The sequence below is a fragment of the Erinaceus europaeus genome, chromosome 7 (genome assembly GCF_950295315.1).
Source record: "Erinaceus europaeus chromosome 7, mEriEur2.1, whole genome shotgun sequence".
In the NCBI taxonomy this organism is placed as follows: domain Eukaryota; kingdom Metazoa; phylum Chordata; class Mammalia; order Eulipotyphla; family Erinaceidae; genus Erinaceus; species Erinaceus europaeus.
In genome coordinates this window covers 107,714,041-107,732,655 of record NC_080168.1, presented here as the reverse complement: position 1 = coordinate 107,732,655, position 18,615 = coordinate 107,714,041, and the positions used below count along the sequence as shown (strand labels likewise).

Genomic DNA, 18,615 nt, shown 5'->3' with positions numbered 1-18,615 from the left:
CCGCTCCCGCCCCTCTCGGGGGACTCGCGCGGGGCTCGACCATTGGTCCAATGTGGAGGGAAGGCGGGACCTGAGCCTTTGACAACGTTTGTGGCGAGGAGGATTGGACCGCCCGGGATAGGCTAATTAAGGGTGAGTGCGGGCGGGGAGCGTGTAGCTGGCTAAGGATGTGCCTGAGAACTCAGTTAACTTCCTTCCTAGGCGTCTTCCTCTTGCCCTTAACTCTTGTGGCTTTAGTTCTACGATTAGTATTAGAGGGGAAAAAAAAAAAAAAAAAAATGACATCGTCCTTGGAAGGCCTTCTGAAACCGACCTCTTAAGATGCTATTATGGCAACTGATCCTTGTCCGCACTCCCGAACCCCTTGGCAAACTTTCTAGAAAAATGTCTTCGGTCAATGACTTTTATTGGTCCCAGAGGTGACATGTGTACACAGGCTATGATGCCAGAGTTCGCTTTTTGGTGAAGTATCAGCTGAAACATGGTTTTGCAGATGTTAACAGACTCCCACTATGTGAGACAGGAAAGCAAAAGCTGGGACCTGAAGAGCTACTGCTTTTTGTGTGCTGTCAGTTCCACATCAAATGCCAGAAAATCCAAGTCTTAGCAACGCTCCCTTCATATGAAGGCTTTAGGCACAGGGCAAAACCTCTGTATTCTGCTCACTAGGTTTACTATCACTTCAGTCACATAATCCTCACTTCTGTAATATAATCCTCTGCAGTCAACCCATTCCACATCAAGATATTAGATTAGAGCTGCATACCATCCAAAATCAGGCCTTGGGCCACCTTCCCTTTTTTGTCATATCACTCACATAGGAGACCTCTGGGATCCTTCTTCTTGTCTATCTTCTTCTTCTCCTTCTTTTTAATATTTATTTGTTTATTCCATTTTGTTGCCGTTGTTTTATTTTTGTAGTTATTATTGTTGTTGTTGGATAGGACAGAGAGAAATGGAGAGAGGAGGGGAAGACAGAGAGGGAGAGAAAGACAGACACCTGCAGACCTGCTTCACCGCCTGTGAAGTGACTCCCCTGCAAATGGGGAATCAGGGGCTCGAACCGGGATCTTTCTGCTGGTCCTTGTGCTTTGAGCCACGTGCGCTTAACCTGCTGTGCTACCGGGTAACTCCAGTCTATCTTCTATAATGCTTGTCCTGTGCTTCCCAGAGAACACTATATGAACAATGACAGTAAATTGGTTTTTCACACTTTTGTCATCGCCTGGGCTTCACTGCTCCAGAAAGATTTCTTTAAAATATTTTTATTGGGAGTTGGGCTGTAGCACAGCAGGTTAAGCGCACATGGCGCGAAACTCCAGGACCGACGTAAGGATTCTGGTTCGAGCCCCCAGCTCCCCACCTGCAGGGGAGTCGCTTCACGGGCGGTGAAGTAGTAGGTCTTTAGGTGTCTATCTTTCTCTTCTCCTCTCTCCATTTCTCTCTTTCCTACCCGGCAACAACATCATCAATAAAAACAACAATAATAACCACCACGATGATAAAAACTAGGGCAACCAAAAAGGAAAATAAGTGGTCCAGGAGGTGGCGCACTGGGTAGGGCATTGGACTCTCAAGCGTGAGGTTCTGAGTTCAGTCCCTGGTAGCATATGTACCAGCAGAGTGATGTCTGGCTCTTTCTCTCTCTCTCCTATCATTTCTCATGAATAAATAAAAAAAATATATTTTTAAGAGGAAAATAAGTAAATAAAAATATATTTATTTATTTATTATTGGTAGAGACAGAGGGAAATTGAGAGGTGGGAAGAGATCAAGTGGGAAAGAGAGAGACACCTGCAGCCCTGCTCCACCACTTGTGAAGCTTTCCCCCCTGCAGATGTGGACCAGAGGCTTGAACCTGGGTCAACCAGGTGTGCCAACGCCTGGTCCCTAAAGATTGTTTTTTTTAAGAAAAAAAAAATTTTTTTAATTTTATTTATTGGGTAGAGACAGAACTTGAGAGGGAAGGGGGAGATATAAAGGGAGAGATAGACACCTAACAGCACTGTTTTACCACTTGTGAAGCTTTCCCCATGCGGGGGGGGGGGGGGGGGACGGGGACCAGGGACTTGAACTTGGGCTCTAGCACATTGTAAAATGTATACACTGCCAGGTGTACCACCACCTGACCCCCTCCAGAAAGATTTTTGCAAATGGAAAGACAGTGACCTGGGAGGTGGCTCAGCAAATAAGGCACTGGACTCTCAAGTCCAGGACTCCAAATTTACTCCACAGTGTCACATGTGCCAGAGTGATGCTCTGATTCTCTCTTTCTTCCCTTAATTAGGTAAGTAAATAAATCAATCAATCTTTAAAAAGAAAAACAAGAGGGAGAGTGGGGAAGATACCACAGCACCAAAGTTTCCCCATGGGGCAAAGTACCTTGAGGCCAGAATATGACAACTCAGACCATGGGGCCAAAGTGCCAAAGGGCCAGACTATGACAAAGCAGGCACCCACCCAGGTGAGCAATCATTTAATTTTTTTAGATTTATTTATGGGAGGGGTAGTGAGAGAGAGTCAAAGCATTATTTTTGGAACGTGCAATGCTGGAAGTCAAACTCTGGACTTTATGCTTAAGAGTCCAGCACTTAATCCACTGTGTCACCCATCAGGCAATGACCTCAGAAACTTTCTGCCTCCCTAAGCCGTCAATATCACTGTCCCAAAGGCAGAGGAGAACTTAGAGAGACCACCAAGCCCAAGTGAATGAATGAAAATGAATATATACATTGCATATATAAATTTATTGATATAATGAATATATATATATGTATATATATTACATATGAGTTTCATATGAGGCAGAGAGAAAGGGAGAGATAAGTGAGAGTACTTATGAATCTCATTGTTAGACTTCAGAATCTTGTTATTACTGCTATATGAGATTAAAAATGGCTGGGAAGGGATCTCATGGTGGCACACTCGGATGAGTGGTGAAGCAGTGCTACAGGTGTCTCCTCTATCTCTCCCTTTCCTCTCATTTTATACCTGTCTCTATCCAAAAATAAAATATAAAAAACAAACAAACAACCACCAGACAACACTGTGGATATACCATAATAGTTATGCTAGAAGACTTTTATGGCTGAGGTACCAAAACTCCCAGGTCCAATTACTAGCACCACCATAAACCAGAGTTGAACAATGCTCTGGTAAAAATAATAATAATAATATATAATTAATTGATTAAAGGACATTATGCAATATCAGGGATTGAACTGGGAATCTTAGGCATGAAAATCCAATGCTTTACCCTAACCACATGAATGGTCTCAGTCTCTCTCTCTCTCTGTTAAAGAAATTTATTAGAGGGCGTCAGGTGGTAGCACAGTGGGTTAAGCTCATGTGGGCGCAAAGTGCAAGGACTGGCATAAGGATCCCAGTTCAAGTCCCTGGCTCCCTCCCTGTAAGGGAGTCGCTTCATAAGCAGTGAAGCAGGTCTGCAGGTATCTGTCTTTCTCTCTCTCTCTGTCTTTCCCTCCTCTCTCCATTTCTCTCTATCCTAACAACGACATCAATAACAACAACAATAATAACTACAACAAAAACAACAAGGGACCAGCTTAAGAATCCCAGTTTGAGCCCCTGGCTTCCCACTTGCAGGGGAGTCGCTTCACAGGCAGTGAAGCAGGTCTGCAGGTGTCTGTTTTTCTCTCCCCCTCTCTGTCTTCCCCATCTCTCTCCACTTCTCTCTGTCCTGTCTAACAATGAACGACATCAACAATAATAACCACAACAAGGCTACAACAATAAGGGCAACAAAAGTGGGGGAAATGGCCTCCAGGAGCAGTGGATTCATGGTGCAGGCACTGAGCCCCAGCAATAATCCTGGAGGCAAAAACAAAAAACAAAAATAAAAGGGCGTGTGGTCCAGGAGGTGACACAGTGATAAAGCTTCGGACTGTCAAGCATGAGGTCCTGAGTTTGATCCTCAGCAGCACATGTGCCAGAATGATGTCTGGTTCTTTCTCTCTTCTCCTATCTTTCTCACTAATTAAAAAAAAAAAAAAGGCAACAAAAGGGAAAATAAAAAAATATAATTTTTTTTAAATCCTTCCTAAGAAAAAGAAAATAGGGAGTTGGGCGGTGGCGCAGCAGGTTAAGCGCAGGTGGCGCAAAGCGCAGGGACCAGCAGAAGGATCCCGGTTCAAGCCCCCGGCTCCCCACCTGCAGGAGAGTCACTTCACAGGCGGTGAAGCAGGTCTGCAGGTGTCTTTCTCTCCCCCTCTCTATCTTCCCCTCCTCTCTCCATTTCTCTTTGTTCTATCCAACAACGACATCAATAACAACAACAATAACTACAACAACAATGAAAAACAACAAGGGCAACAAAAGGGGAAATAAATAAATGTAATAAAAAAATTAAAAAAAAAAAACCTGGGTCCTTGTGCACTATAACATGTACCCTTAACCAGGTGTGCCACAACCCAGCCCCCAAGATAATAAAAAAGGGAATAAATAAAATAGCTAAAAAAAACTTAAGGAAAAAGAAGAAAAAGAAATTCATTAGAGGAGGCTGGGTGGTGGTGCACTGGGTTAAGCGCACAAAGTAAAAAGTGCAAGGATGGGGGTGGGCAGGTGGTGGCGCAACTGATTGAGCGCACATGTCACAATGCGCTAAAGCCCGGGTTCAAGCCTCTGGTTCCTACCCCTGGTTCCCACCTGCAGGGGAAAAGCTTCACAAGTGGTGAAGCAGGCCTGCAGAGATCTCTCTCCCTATCTCCCCCTTCCTCTCGATTTCTGGCAGTCCCTATCCAATAAATAAAGATAGTAAAAGAATATTTAAAAAAAAAGCACAAGAACCCACTCAAGGATCTGGGTTTGAGCCTTCTGCGGGGGAAATTCCTTCCTGCCTGCAGGGGAAGTTGCTCATTTCACAAGCTGTGAAACAAGTTTTCAGGTGTCTCTCTGTTTCTCTCCCTCTCTCCCCTCTCAATTTCTCTCTGTACTATCCAGTAAAAAATTGGAAAACATGGCCGCCAGGAGCAGTGGATTTGTAGTGTGGGCACTGAGCTCCAGGGATAACCCTGGAGGGAAAAAAATTACTAGAGAAAGAACTAACTGTAAAAAAAAAAAAAATTATGCTTACTTAGGAAACAGTGCCACACCCCCCAGTGGGGGGAACTCCTACACAGGTACCAAAAAAGAGGGACCATGAATATTCAGTCCTTCTTAATCTTCTCACATAGTAGTAGTAACAAGATCCAGCAGTAAAATAACCGTCTAAGCCAAGTTTAAGTTTATTTAGTTAACAAAGAACCTAGTTTATAGTTTGGATTTGGAAAAAGAATAAGCTACCCATTTTCCTTTTCCCAGCCAACAGGTTTCTGATTTGGGAGTGAGAGATGTAGCTCTTAGGAAAGAACTTCAGAAGCCAAGCAAAGTCCTGAAGTGAACCGCCCTCAGCTAACTTCTCCATGACTTCAAAGCTCCACTGATCAATATTTCCTCCCAATTTAGCATCTCACAGAGGATTTCCTCATAACCCTAGAATAGTGTGACCTGATTTCTTCTCTCTGGTTAATTATCCACAGAGACTAGCCTACAAAGCCAAAGGACGGAACTCCAATGCCCCCAAAAGTCAAGAGGCATTCATTCTTAGGGTGAGACTATAAAAGGAATAATTATTGAATGGTCACAGGAGACTCTGTTTTGGAGTTCTAGTGATTACAGGAGTGTAAGGGATAGTAATGCTTTAGACCTCTTGACAGTAAGCCCTGGAGCCTAGTGTCAGGAGAATTTTCTGAATTTTGTTAGAAGTTCTGACTTTTGCTAGAAGGACAACCGGAAAGAAAGCTCAAGAATTAAAGAGACTAACTGGTTCTCCCAAGAGCTAAATTAGGTTCATTCTGAACAGGGATGAGATCTAGGGAAATGGGGAGACAGTCAGGAGAGATTGGCATGAATACAACAGTCAAGTAAACTTTAGGTCTAAGCACATCTAAGGACATGGGGATTGGAGAGGCAAGGGAGAAAGAAAGCTTGAGTATTGAGGTCATCTTGACCTTGGGACAAGCTCTTTAAAAGGGAGGAGGCAGTGGTGCCCCCTGGTGGGACTATGTAGCTTAAGTTTATTTATTCCAACTTTAAAAAAAAATTTATTTTCTTTTTTAATATTTTATTTTATTTATTTATTTATTCCCTTTTGTTGCCCTTGTTGTTTTATTGTTGTAGTTATTATTATTGTTGTCGTCGTCGTCGTTGTTGGATAGGACAGAGAGAAACGGAGAGAGGAGGGGAAGACAGAGAGGGGGAGAGAAAGATAGACACCTGCAGACCTGCTTTACCGCCTGTGAAGCGACTCCCCTACAGGTGGGGAGCTGGGATTCAAACCGGGATCCTTATGCCGGTCCTTGTGCTTTGCGCCACCTGTGCTTAACCCGCTGCGCTACAGCCCGACTCCCCAACTTTTTTTTTTGCCTCCAGGGTTATCTCTGGGGCTCAGTAATCCACTGCTCCTGGAGGCCATTTCCCCCCCTTTTGTTGCCATTGTTGTTTTATTGTTGTTGTTGTGGTTATTAATATTGCTATTATTGACTTCCTTGTTATTGGATAGGACAGAGAAAAATCGAGAGAGGGAAAGACAGATAGGGAAGAGAAAAATAGATACCTACAGACCTGCTTTACCGCCTGTGAAGTGACCCCCTGAAGGTGGGGTTGGAACCGGGATCCTTACACTAGTCCTTGTGCTTTGCGCCATGTGTGTTTAGCCCACTGCACTATCACCTGACCGACCCCCTATTCCAACTTTTAAAAAGGCTTATTTATGAATAAAAGAATGAACCTGAGCATCACACTGAAAGAACTCCCCCCTGTTTTTTTTTTTTAAAGAACACTGCTCAGCTCTGGCTTATGGTGGTGCGACATCAACAACAACAATAATAACCACAAGGCTACAACAAGGACAACAAAAGGGGGAAAAATGGCCTCCAGGAGCAGTGGATTCATGGTGCAGGCACTGAGCCCAGCAATAACCCTGGAGGCAAACAAACAAACAAAAAACAAGGGCAACAAAAGGGAATTAAAAAAAAATCTAAAAACAACTCTGGGGTGAGGTGGGGGGGGAACAGAATGGCAGAGGACCTAATGGGGCTTGTATTGTGTGAAAGACTGACATACATAACGTGAACACGTTATGCATGTAGGGACTATTATACTTACTGTCGACTGTAAAACATTAATCCCCCAAGAAAGAAATTGAAGAAAGTAGTTAAAAATATAAGAACAAAAGGGGGGGAGAGAAACACCCACATTTCTGCTTCACTTATATTTATTTTGGGGACCAGGAACTTGAGAGAACCTAGGATAGCATCAGTGGCAAGCACAGAGCAGTTTTTTTTTTTTTTCTTTTTTTGCCTCCAGGGTTACTGCTGGGACTCGCACTAGGAATCCACTGCTCCTGGAGGCTATTTTTCCCATTTTATTGTCCTTGTTGTTGTGCTTGTTGTAGTTGTTACTGTTGTCATAGCTGTTGTTGTTGGATAGGACAGAGAGAAATGGAGAGAGGAGGGGAAGACAGACAGGAGGAGAGAAAGACACTTGTAGACCTGCTTCACCGCTTGCGAAGCAACCCCCTACAGGTGGGGAGCCGGGGCTCAAACCAGGATCCTTACTCCGGCCCTTGGGCTTTGCGCCATGTGCGCTTAACCCGCTGCGCTATAATTTTTTTTTTTTTTTTTACTCCAGGGTCATCACTGGGGCTCATTGCCTACACTATAAATCCACTGCTCCTGGAGGCAATTTTTTCCCTTTTGTTGCCCTTGTTTATCATTGTTATTGTTGTCGTTGTTGGATAGGACAGAGAGGAACAGAGAGAGGAGGGGAAGACAGAGGGGGAGAGAAAGACACCTGCAGATCTGCTTCACCACCTGTGAAGTGGCCCCCTGCAAGTTGGGAGTCTGGGCCTGGAACTGGGATCTTTGTGCCAGTCCTTGGGCTTTGTACCATGTGCGCTTAACCTGCTGCACTACCACCGGGCCCCATAGATGAATTTCTTTCTATTTATTTATTTTCCCGTTGTTGCCCTTTTTAAAAAAATCTTATTGATGTCGTCGTCGTTAGGACAGAGAAATGGAGAGAGCAGGGGAAGACAGAGAGGGGGAGAGAAAGATACCTGCAGACCTGCTTCACCACTTGTGAAGCTAATCCCCTGCAGGTGGGGAGCCGGGGGCTGGAACTGGGATCCTTATGCCAGTCCTTGTGCTTTGCGCCACATGCGCTTAATCTGCTGTGCTACTGCCTGATTCCCACAGATGAATTTCTTATGCTCTGGTGTCTACAAATTGGACTGGGGAGATAGTATAATAATGCAAAGAGGCTTTAAAAAATTTAACAATTGAGGAAAGGGCCAGGTGGTGGCGCGCCTGGTTAAGCACACATAGTACAGTGCACAAGGACCTGGATATTAAGCCCCTGGTCCCCTCCTGCAGGGGAAAGTTTCATTAGTGGTGAAGCCCGGCTAGAGGTGTCTCTCTCTTTCCCTCCTATCGCCACCTCCCCTCAATTTCTCTGTCTCTATCCAATAATAAATAAATAAAAGTTAAGAAAATTATGACTGATTTAACTCACGTTTGAGAGTCCAAGGCCTTATTTACTGTAGCACCTCCTGGTTCACACAGACTTTCATGCCTGAGGGTCTGCTCACTCAGGTTCAATCTCCAGCACATTAGTGCTCTAGAAAAGAAACAGTGCAAATTGCATCCTCCTAACCTCTAAGGATTGAGTCTAATGCCCACTATTTCCTGTGCAAGACACATTCCTGGGTACCAGTGACAGAGACTCTTGGGATGAATAGCTCTTAACAGACGAACCTTCACACATTAGTGAGGTGTGTGACAAATAATTTGTTACCAATTGACAGTAAGTTTATTAAAATTTGAACTATTGCCCTTTTTTTTTTTTTTGTAAATTGATGGCTTGAAGCTCCTAATAATATTCTCACACTTTTTTTTAATACTGATTTTTAAAAAAATATTTATTTTATTTATTTATTCCCTTTTGTTGCCCTTATTGTTTTATTGTTGTAGTTATTGTTGTTGTTGGATAGGATAGAGAGAAATGGAGAGAGGAGGGGAAGACAAAGAACGGGAGAGAAAGATAGACACCTGCAGACCTGCTTCACCGCCTGTGAAGCGACTCCCCTGCAGGTGGGGAGCCGGGGTTCGAACCGGGATCCTTATGCCGGTCCTTGTGCTTTGCGCCACCTGCGCTTAACCGGCTGCGCTACAGCCCGACTCCCAATATTCTCACACTTTTTTGCCTCCAGGGTTATTACTGGGGCTAGGAGCCAGCACTACGAATCCATTGCTCCTGGCAGGCATTATTTTTCCCCTCTCATTTTATTGGACAGGAAATTGAGAGTAGCAGGAGATAGGGCAAGAATAGAGGGAGAGAAGGTGGAGGACAGAAGTCCCAGGTTCAGTGCCCTGCAGCACCATCAGGCAGAGCTGAACAGTGCTCTGGTATAAAATAGTAGTAAGATTTTAGAAAGACAACTACAGATCTTAACTGCTTGTTAAGTTCCCCCCTTACAGGTGGGGAGCCAGGGTCTCCAGCCCCCCCCCCCATTCTCAACTTCTAATGATCTTTCTGATGGAAGAATTTTTTTTGTTGTTGGTTATTATTGTTGTTGTCGTTTTATAGAACAGAGAGAAATGGAGAGTGGAGGGGAAGACGGGGAGAAAAAGATAGACACCTGCAGACCTGCTTTGCAGCCTGTGGAGCGACCCCCTGCAGGTGGGGAGCTGGGGGTTCAAACTGGGATCCTTATGGCTGTCCTTGTACTTTGCACCACCTGCACATAACCTGCTGTGCTACCGCCAGATTCCCGATGAAGAATTTTTAAACACCAACTCAGGCAAAATCCTGGGTATACTTATATCATATGCAACACAGAAGCAAAGTTAGTGACAGTGTGGAAAGTGATTTGACAGGGGCAGGCATAGATAGCATAATGGTTCCACAAAGAAACTTTCATGCTTGAGACTATGAAGTCCCAGGTTCAATCCCCTGTACCACCATAAGCCAGAGCTGATCAGTGCTCTGGTTAAAAAAAAAAAAGTTATTTGACAGGACACTGCACTTTTTTAAAAATTTATTTTCCCTTTTGTTGCCCTTGTTTTTGTTTTTCATTGTTGTTGTAGTTATTACTGTTGATTACTGTTGTTGTTATTGATGTCGTTGTTAGATAGAACAGAGAGAAATGGAGAGAGGAGGGAAAGACGGGGGAGGGAAAGACGGGGGGGGGAGGGAGACACCTTCAGACCTGCTTCATCACCTGTGAAGCGACTCCCCTGCAGGTGGGGAGCCTGGGGGCTGGAACTGGGATCCTTACTCCCGTCCTTGCGCTTTGCGCCATGTATGCTTAACCCACTGCCCAACTCTCGACACTGCACTTCTTATGGCTGATGGGAGAATTAATGTCAGACCCTGAGTTTAGTTGACAATACCACCGTGCTTGTTTTGAGCTAGTTCACCTATTAGATTTCAGATTTGTGGCACAAGAAAGCTTTGTTCAACATTCATTTTGTGTACCAGATTTTGAGAAAGGCATTAGCAGAGAGAAAATAAATAAAAAGATCAGATCGACACTTGGGAACACTACATATAGAATGGGTTTTGTGATGATAGAATTTAAGGACCTATCATTTTTCTGGGTTTCAGTTTCTTTATCTATAAAATTGGCCAAGATGAACTAGATAATCTCAAAGGTCCCTTTGGATTCTAAAATGCTGTTTTAAAAACCTGAAATGTGAGAATTGGGCAATAACGCAGCGGGTTAAGCGCAGGTTGCGCAAAGCGCAAGGTCCGGCATAATGATCCGGGTTCAAGCCCCTGGCTCCCCACCTGTAGGGGAGTCGCTTCACAAGGGTGAAGCAGATCTGCAGGTGTCTTTCTCTCCCCCTCTCTGTCTTCCCCTCCTCTCTCCATTTCTCTCTGTCCTATCCAACAACGACAACAACAACAATAATAACTACAACAATAAAACAAGGGCAACAAAAATAAATAAATAAATAACCTGAAATGTTCGAGGTGTTCTGAGACACTTCTGGATAATTACCTCCCATTTCAAACCTTGAGATAGTCATTATTTCAGATTCAAGTTGTTAAAAAAAAAAGTCCTCCCCCACACCTTTGGACTAATCTAATCTTTGACAAAGGGGCCCAGATTATTAAATGGGGAAAGCAGAGTCTCTTCAACAAATGGTGTTGGAAACAATGGGTTGAAACATGCAGAAGAATGAAACTGAACCACTGTATTTCACCAAATACAAAAGTAAATTCCAAGTGGATCAAGGACTTGGATGTTAGACCACAAACTATCAGATACTTAGAGGAAAATAGTGGCAGAACTCTTTTCCGCATAAATGTTAAAGGCATCTTCAATGAAACGAATCCAATTACAAAGAAGACTAAGGCAAGTATAAACCTATGGGACTACATCAAATTAAAATGCTTCTTCATAGCAAAAGAAACCACTACCCAAACCAAGAGACCCCTCACAGAATGGGAGAAGATCTTTACATGCCATACATCAGACAAGAGTTTAATAACCAACATATATAAAGAGCTTGCCAAACTCAACAACAAGACAACAAATAACCCCATCCAAAAATAGGGGGAGGACTTGGACAGAATATTCACCACAGAAGAGATCCAAAAGGCTGAGAAACACATGAAAAAATGCTCCAAGTCTCTGATTGTCAGAAAAATGCAAATAAAGACAACAATGAGATACCACTTCACTCCTGTGAGAATGTCATATATCAGAAAAGGTAACAGCAACAAATGTTGGAGAGGGTGTGGGGTCAAAGGAACCCTCCTACACTGCTGGTGGGAATGTAAATTGGTCCAGCCTCTGTGGAGAACAGTCCGGAGAACTCTCAGAAGGCTAGAAATGGACCTACCCTATGATCCTGCAATTCCTCTCCTGGGGATATAGCCTAAGGAACCCAACATATTCATCCAAAAAGATCTGTGTACACATTATGTTCTTGGCAGCACAATTTGTAATAGCCAAAACCTGGAAGCAACCCAGGTGTCCAACAACAGATGAGTGGCTGAGCAAGTTGTGGTATATATACATAATGGAATACTACTCAGCTGTAAAAAATGGTGACTTCACCATGTTCATCCGATCTTGGATGGACCTTGAAAAATTCATGTTGAGTGAAATAAGTCAGAAACAGAAGGATGAATAAGGGATGATCTCACTCTCAGGCAGAAGTTGAAAAACAAGATCAGAAGAAAAAAAAAAAAACACAAGTAGAACCTGAAATGGAATTGGCGTATTACACCAAAGTAAAAGACTCTGGGGTGGGGAGAATACAAGTCCAAGAAGGATGACAGAGGACCTAGTGGGGGTTGTATTGTTATATGGGAAACTGGGGAATGTTATGCATGTACAAACTATTGTATTTACTGTTGAATGTAAAACATTAATTCCCCAATAAAGAAATAATAATAAAAAAGTCCTAAAAGATATCCTTTAGGTTTTCATTCCCATATCCTAGTAGTCTCTACACATAGAAAGTATTCAGAAGGGAGTTTGGGTGGTAGCGCAGTGGGTTAAGCGCATGTGGCCAGTGTAAGGATCCTGGTTCGAGCCCCCGGCTCCCCACCTACAGGGGAGTCACTTCACAGGCGGTGAAGCAGGTCTGCAGGTGTCTATCTTTCTCTCCCCCTCTCCAGTTCTCTCTGTCCTATCCAACAACGACGACAGCAATAACAACAATAAAAAAACAAGGGCAACAAAAGGGAAAATAAACACATAAAATATAAATAAATATTTAGAGAAAGAGTCAACAGTCCAGTTTGACATGGCTAGTGAGAGAGATGCTTAAGGCATACTTCTCCCTTTCTACTTATCCATCTATTTTGGTGCTGGGGAATGAACCCAGTGCTTCATATATACAAAGCATAACTCTACTACTGAGCTATACTCTCAGCACCCCTTTCCTGTCTACTCTTGTTAATTCCTCCCACCTGAAAGGGTAGGGAGAGCAGAATAATGCTCTCCATTATTTCCTCCACAACCAATCTTTTATGTTCCATCCTGGCAAATACAGGTGATTTCTAGAATCTTATACTACCATACCTTTAACCTATACTCCTTACTCAACGAAGTTCCTGTTCTCTCCAGTTTTAAAAACACAGTACTGAATAAGCAATGAACACATGCTTATCTAGTCTGTCAGTGCAGCAAGAAACTCAGGAGGTAAAAGAACGGAAGCTTTTAGCTCCTTCTGCCATCATGCTACACCGTTCCCAAAGTTTTCCCTTTCTTACCCTTTCCTTTTTCTTTTCCTGTCTAGGATCTTCTGTCTTCAAGCCTAACATAAGAGATGATTTGGGGCATGAAAAGACAACACAATTTGTAATTTTGGTTTCTTATTTTTTCAGATAATTTCAGTAAAAACATATAAAAGGCATTGCCAGTCTCTCCCCCTCCTGGGGGCTGATCCATCAAGTCTGTCAGTCTGCGCCGATCCAGTGGTTCATAGCTCATCATGCGATATGTGCAGGGCATGGTCACATAGATCTGCAAACAGCATACAAGAGTTTGAAGGAAACCAAATTGATACATATCAGCCACCATTTTTCAGAGCACTTTTTTTTTTTTTTAATTAATGAGAAAGATAGGAGAAAAAAAAAAAGAACCAGACATCACTCTGGCACATATGCTGCCGGGGATCGAACTCAGGACCTCATGCTTGAGAGTCCAAAGCTTTATCACTTTTTTTTTTTTTTAACTGCTAGGGAATGAATCCAGGGTCTCATGCATATGTGATACTGCTAAGTAGCCTCTCCAGCCTAATTTCTTTTTTTTAGTTTTTTTTAAAAATCTTTATTTACTTATTGGGTAGAAACAGCCAGAAATCAAGAAGCAAGGAGGTGATAGAGAAGGAGAGAGACAGATACCTGAAACACTACTTCACCACTTCCAAAGCTGTCCCCCTGCAGGTGGGGACCAGGACCTTGAACCTGTGTGCTCATGCAGGGTACCGCCTCCCGCTCCCCCAGCCTAATTTCTTTATTCGTTTTGTTTTTTTAAATATTTATTTATACCCTTTAGTTGCCCTTGTTGTTTTATTGTTGTAGTTATTATTGATGTTGTGGTTGTTGGATAGGACAGAGAGAAATGGAGAGAGGAGGGGAAGACAGAGAGGAGGAGAGAAAGACAGACACCTGCAGACCTGCTTCACCGCCTGTGAAGCGACTCCCCTGCAGGTGGGGAGCCGGGGGCTGGAACTGGGATCCTTATGCCGGTCCTTGCGCTTTGTGCCACCTGCGCTTAACCCACTGCGCTACCACCGACTCCCCAGAAAGTTTCTTTTCTTTTTTTTTTTTTCAGGTAGAAAGACAAGAGGGAAAGATGTCACAGCACCAAGTTTCCTTCGGTGCAGTGGGGCCAGGCTCCACTTGCCCTGGGTCACAGACAAGGCAATGCAGGCACCCTCCCACATAAACTATCTTGAAAGCCCTACAACATAACTTTTTCTTTATGCCAGAGCACTGTAGGGGCTGGGGATTGAAACTGGAAGCTCAGAGCCTCAGGCATGATAACTGTTTTACAAAACTATTATGCTTTCTCCCTACCCTAGCATTTTTTTTTTTTTTATTTTAATTGCTACCAGAGTCATTGCTGGGGTTTGGTGCTGGCACTATGAGCCCACTGTTCCTAGTGGCCATTCTTTCCTTTTTTCTAATTTTTTTTTTTTTTTTTAGAGGGAGAGAGAGCAGAGCACCACCTGTATAGGAGACACTAAGGACCAAGCACAGGCATGGAAGACATACAGTCCATACAGGGTTTTTTGTTTTTCATTGTTGTTGTTATTGATGTTGTTCGTTGTTGGATAGGAGAGAGAGAAATGGAGAGAGGAGGGGAAGACAGAGAGGGGGAGAGAAAGACACCTGCAGACCTGCTTCACCGCCTGTGAAGCGACTCCCCTGCAGGTGGGGAGCCGGGGGCTCGAACCGGGATCCTTACACGGTCCTTGCGCTTTGCGCCACGTGTGCTTAACCCGCTGCGCTACCGCCGGACTCCCCCTTTTTTCTAATTTTTATGAGGTAGGACAGAGAGAAACAGAGAGAGGGGGAGATAAGAAGGGAGAAAGAAAGGGCTGTGAGGACAGAGGGTAAAGTAGGAGTAGCTTACCTGTTCGCTTACTACAAAGCTTGTCTTTAACATTGTCAGACTCTCGGGAAAAAAATTCAATGAGTTCATCCTCATATTCCTCCACAATGCTCTCACACTGTTAACCCAAAGAAATGAGTCAAAGACAGTAGCAAGAAGAGACCGCCAGCCTCCATCTCCAGAGAAGAGGGCAAGGATATTAACCCAACTTTTCACATATGCACGCCAGTGATTTCCAAAGCCAACTACCTATCCCCGTAGCTCACCGCAAACTTGAGGGTGCCGCTGATATCAGAATCAATTCGAATGCCCTGTAGGTCCAGCTTATTGGAGTCTCCAGTCCGGCCTATTACTCGTACATAGTTCTTGCGATGGGTGGAAGGGTCAATCTGCTCCCCATACTCCTTCATTCGGTCACATATCTCTTCTAGCAGCTCTGTGAGGTGGGCCTCTGAGCGAGCATAAGGCACCTAGAAATGTCCTCAGCCTTGGATTACACTCTTCTACCTGTTTGTTTGTTTGTTTTGTTTTTAGATATTTTTAAGCTTTATTTATTTACCTTGATAGAACATAAGGGAACTGAGAGGAAAGGGGACTAGAGAGAGGTAGAGAGAGACATCTGCAGTACTATTCTACCTCAGGACATTAGCAATTTATATCCTTACTTTCCCTTCCAAATCTAGTTCAACCAATCTGTTCTGAAAAAAAGTTCCCCTAAATGAAAGTTTTATGACGTATTTGTATGGTTCCAAAGTGCTTTCAGATGTATTTCATACAAGGTTAAAAAGTAAAACAGGCGTCATTATCACTAAATTAGAAACACTTGCTTGCCTACTTCTAGTAACTGTTCTTTTCCTCTGATTTCCTTGTCAGATGATAGATTTTATTTCTCTGTACTAGGATAATACCAATACTTGCCTTTAATAGGATAGTACAGAAATGCAGCATTAGGTTCTGAGGATTACAATTACTGAATTTCAAAAGCATCATAATTTAAATATTTCTCTGTGTTGTTCACTATGTACAGCACTGTATATGTGGGTGTTATATTTTCAGCTAAAATAAGTTTTCTAGTTAAGGATAAAGACATTTATTTTAAAATGCATGTTGATAAGGATATTATGTTGCTAGAGAATATATAGGTGTTTATATTAAAGAGCAGGGTTTCTGTCAATAGTTTCTAAGCAGATATAAAATAGTATGGTTTACAGCTAAGAAGCTAGTTCATAGGGAGAGTATATACCTCCAAACTCTAGGTATTACTCTGGGTCAGTGTTTTCTTAACTTCTACCAAGCCATGGCCCTTCTTAAAGTTCACTGAGCTACTTTATTGGGGAAACAGTAACAAGTTACCTCCACTACTGACTGGCTGCCATCTGGATTGATCCGGAATGATCCCATCTGAATGGTCTTCTTAGGATCCACCTGGGCAATTTCCCATTCTAATTCATCCACCAGAGCCCTGCAAGCTGGGTGGGAGGGGGGTGGGTTGGTGTCGTGATGGAGGCAAAATGTAAGGAAGAGAAAGTAATCAACCCAGGACTTTACATTCATTCTTCTTACAGACCTTTTATCTCAAGCCCTCCCAAGGCTGTCTTCCCCAACCTTCTTCCTCCCACTTGGTCTCTTTGTGCTGTTACCTCCACAGTGGAGATCCTGACTCCTCCGAGCCCAGGTAGTTCCCAGCAAGGCCCCCAGAAGCAGGGCCAGCCAGCCCCAACCTTTCATCTTTAGTGGAATGGGCTTGCTCCACCTGGGGTTGGATGGGAATGAAGCACAGTTGAGAAGCCCGCTCCATGTCCCACCCGCACCCTCCCCAGCACACACAGTCTACATCCCAAGCTCTACAAAGGCCTCACTGTAACTTCAGTTCTACTTTCCAGGAAATGGCCGGGACACAAAAGGGTTTCTGTTCCTGGGTGGAAGGTGAGAGTGCGAGCTCAGGTCCTGGGGCTCAGTCCCTAAATCAGGTGAGGCCCGGGATAGTGGTTCTCGGTCCACTGCGCTGCCGCTGCCGAGGGCTCCTGTAGCAGCTATGTAGCAGCTACGGGAGGGAGGGCGGTGGTTAAGGGAGGGCTGGCACAGAGAAGCCAGCAAGGAGAGCGGCTCAAAAACAAGGGCCAGGGAGCGCAGCGGGTTAAGCGCAAATGGCGCAAAGCGCAAGGACCAGCGTAAGGATCCCGGTTCGGGCCCCCGGCTCCCCACCTGCTTCAGGGGAATCGCTTCACAGGCCGTGAAGCAAGTCTGCAGGTGTCTGTCTTTCTCTCCCCGTCTTCCACTCCTCTCTCCATTTCTCTCTGTCCTACCCAACAACGATGACAATAACAACTACAACAACAAAGCAACAAGGACAACAAAAGGAAAGATACTTTTTAAAAAGCTATAAAAAAAATAAAAAAACAAAACTAGGGCCTATCTGGTCTCTGACCCGGTGATTACTGCATCCTGGCCTCCAGCCTAGAAGCAATTTCCTGAGCGGACCAACCCCCGTTCTAAGCGCCCTGCTATTGCCTTCGCCCTTGTCCATCCCCGACCCTTGCATTCGTCCCACCTCTGCTCCCAGGGCCGCTGCCGTGGCCCAGGCGCTGGAAGACAGTGGACTCTGCTGTTAGCTCCCGACCCTGGCACCTGGCTGCGAGGGAGCGGGGCTGTCCGGAGCGCCGCGGCACTTCCCAGACACTGGGCACCCCAGGACCACACGAATCGGCTCCTTGCGGTGCAGGTAGGCGCCAGAGCCGGGATCCTAGTCGCAGCGGCGCGAGACCCGAAGAGCGACCCCAGACCCGCCCCTCCAAACTCTCGCGCGAACAGGCAGCTGCAGAGCGGCTCCGGGGCAGCGAGGACCCCGCTGGGTCGCAGGACCCAGAGTTGCGTGGCGAGCAAAGCTCCACGTGACCACCAGGGGTCAGCCGGAGCGAGGGCTGAGCCTGGCAGCGCGCTATGAGGCGGCCAAGCGTCAATCTAGGTGGCCCGAGGATCTTTTGGTGGAAAGGTGAGCGGCTTAGCCAGTAAGGAGCCATAGTTTCAATACCAGGAGACTACATCTCCCAGAAAGCACCACAACACAAAGAGCCTATTTGTAGCTATTCTGGGACCTGTAGTTTGTTGACTTTTCAACGCCCCTTTTACACAATTGAAAGAAAAACCAACGTGTCCTAAAGAACATGGACATGGAATTAGACATGTGTAGTAAAGACCTAACATTGTCCATGAGAAACATCATTAAACTACTCTCTCTCTCTCTCTCTTTTTTTTCCCCTACCAGAGCATTGTTCAGCTCTGGTTTATGGTGGTGCGGGGAACTGAACCTGGGACTTTGGAGCCTCAGCCATGAGAGTCTGTTTGCATAACTATTATGCTATCTACCCTCCGCCCTAAACTACTCTTATACACTTAACTTTGGATTCCAGAATTTTACCTTCACTTCTGGATGGGAATGCAGACACCTGTTTTTCCAGCATTAGTAAGTTGAGAAA

General features: G+C 44.5%; 1 protein-coding gene and 1 long non-coding RNA gene across 3 annotated transcripts; both read right to left on the bottom strand.

The window, feature by feature from the left end:
* Window positions 1-13,375: 13,375 nt before the first annotated feature.
* CNPY2 (canopy FGF signaling regulator 2) lies at window positions 13,376-17,960 on the bottom strand. Of its 2 annotated transcripts, none has more exons than XM_007533335.3 (6): window positions 17,691-17,960; window positions 16,780-16,892; window positions 16,493-16,608; window positions 15,406-15,609; window positions 15,161-15,257; window positions 13,376-13,543 (listed from the first exon to the last, which is right to left on the bottom strand). In XM_007533335.3, the coding sequence occupies exons 2-6, from the start codon at window positions 16,865-16,867 to the stop codon at window positions 13,500-13,502; spliced, it is 549 nt and encodes a 182-aa protein (XP_007533397.1). In that variant the 5' UTR covers window positions 16,868-16,892; window positions 17,691-17,960; the 3' UTR covers window positions 13,376-13,499. The 2 variants fall into 2 exon arrangements, with proteins under 2 accessions (XP_007533397.1, XP_060051133.1); XM_060195150.1 differs by lacking the exon at window positions 17,691-17,960 and adding an exon at window positions 16,999-17,129.
* Window positions 14,644-15,164, bottom strand: LOC132539489 (uncharacterized). Its single transcript, XR_009550812.1, has 2 exons — window positions 15,047-15,164; window positions 14,644-14,695 (listed from the first exon to the last, which is right to left on the bottom strand). It is a non-coding gene; the product is annotated as an uncharacterized LOC132539489 (long non-coding RNA).
* Window positions 17,961-18,615: the final 655 nt, after the last annotated feature.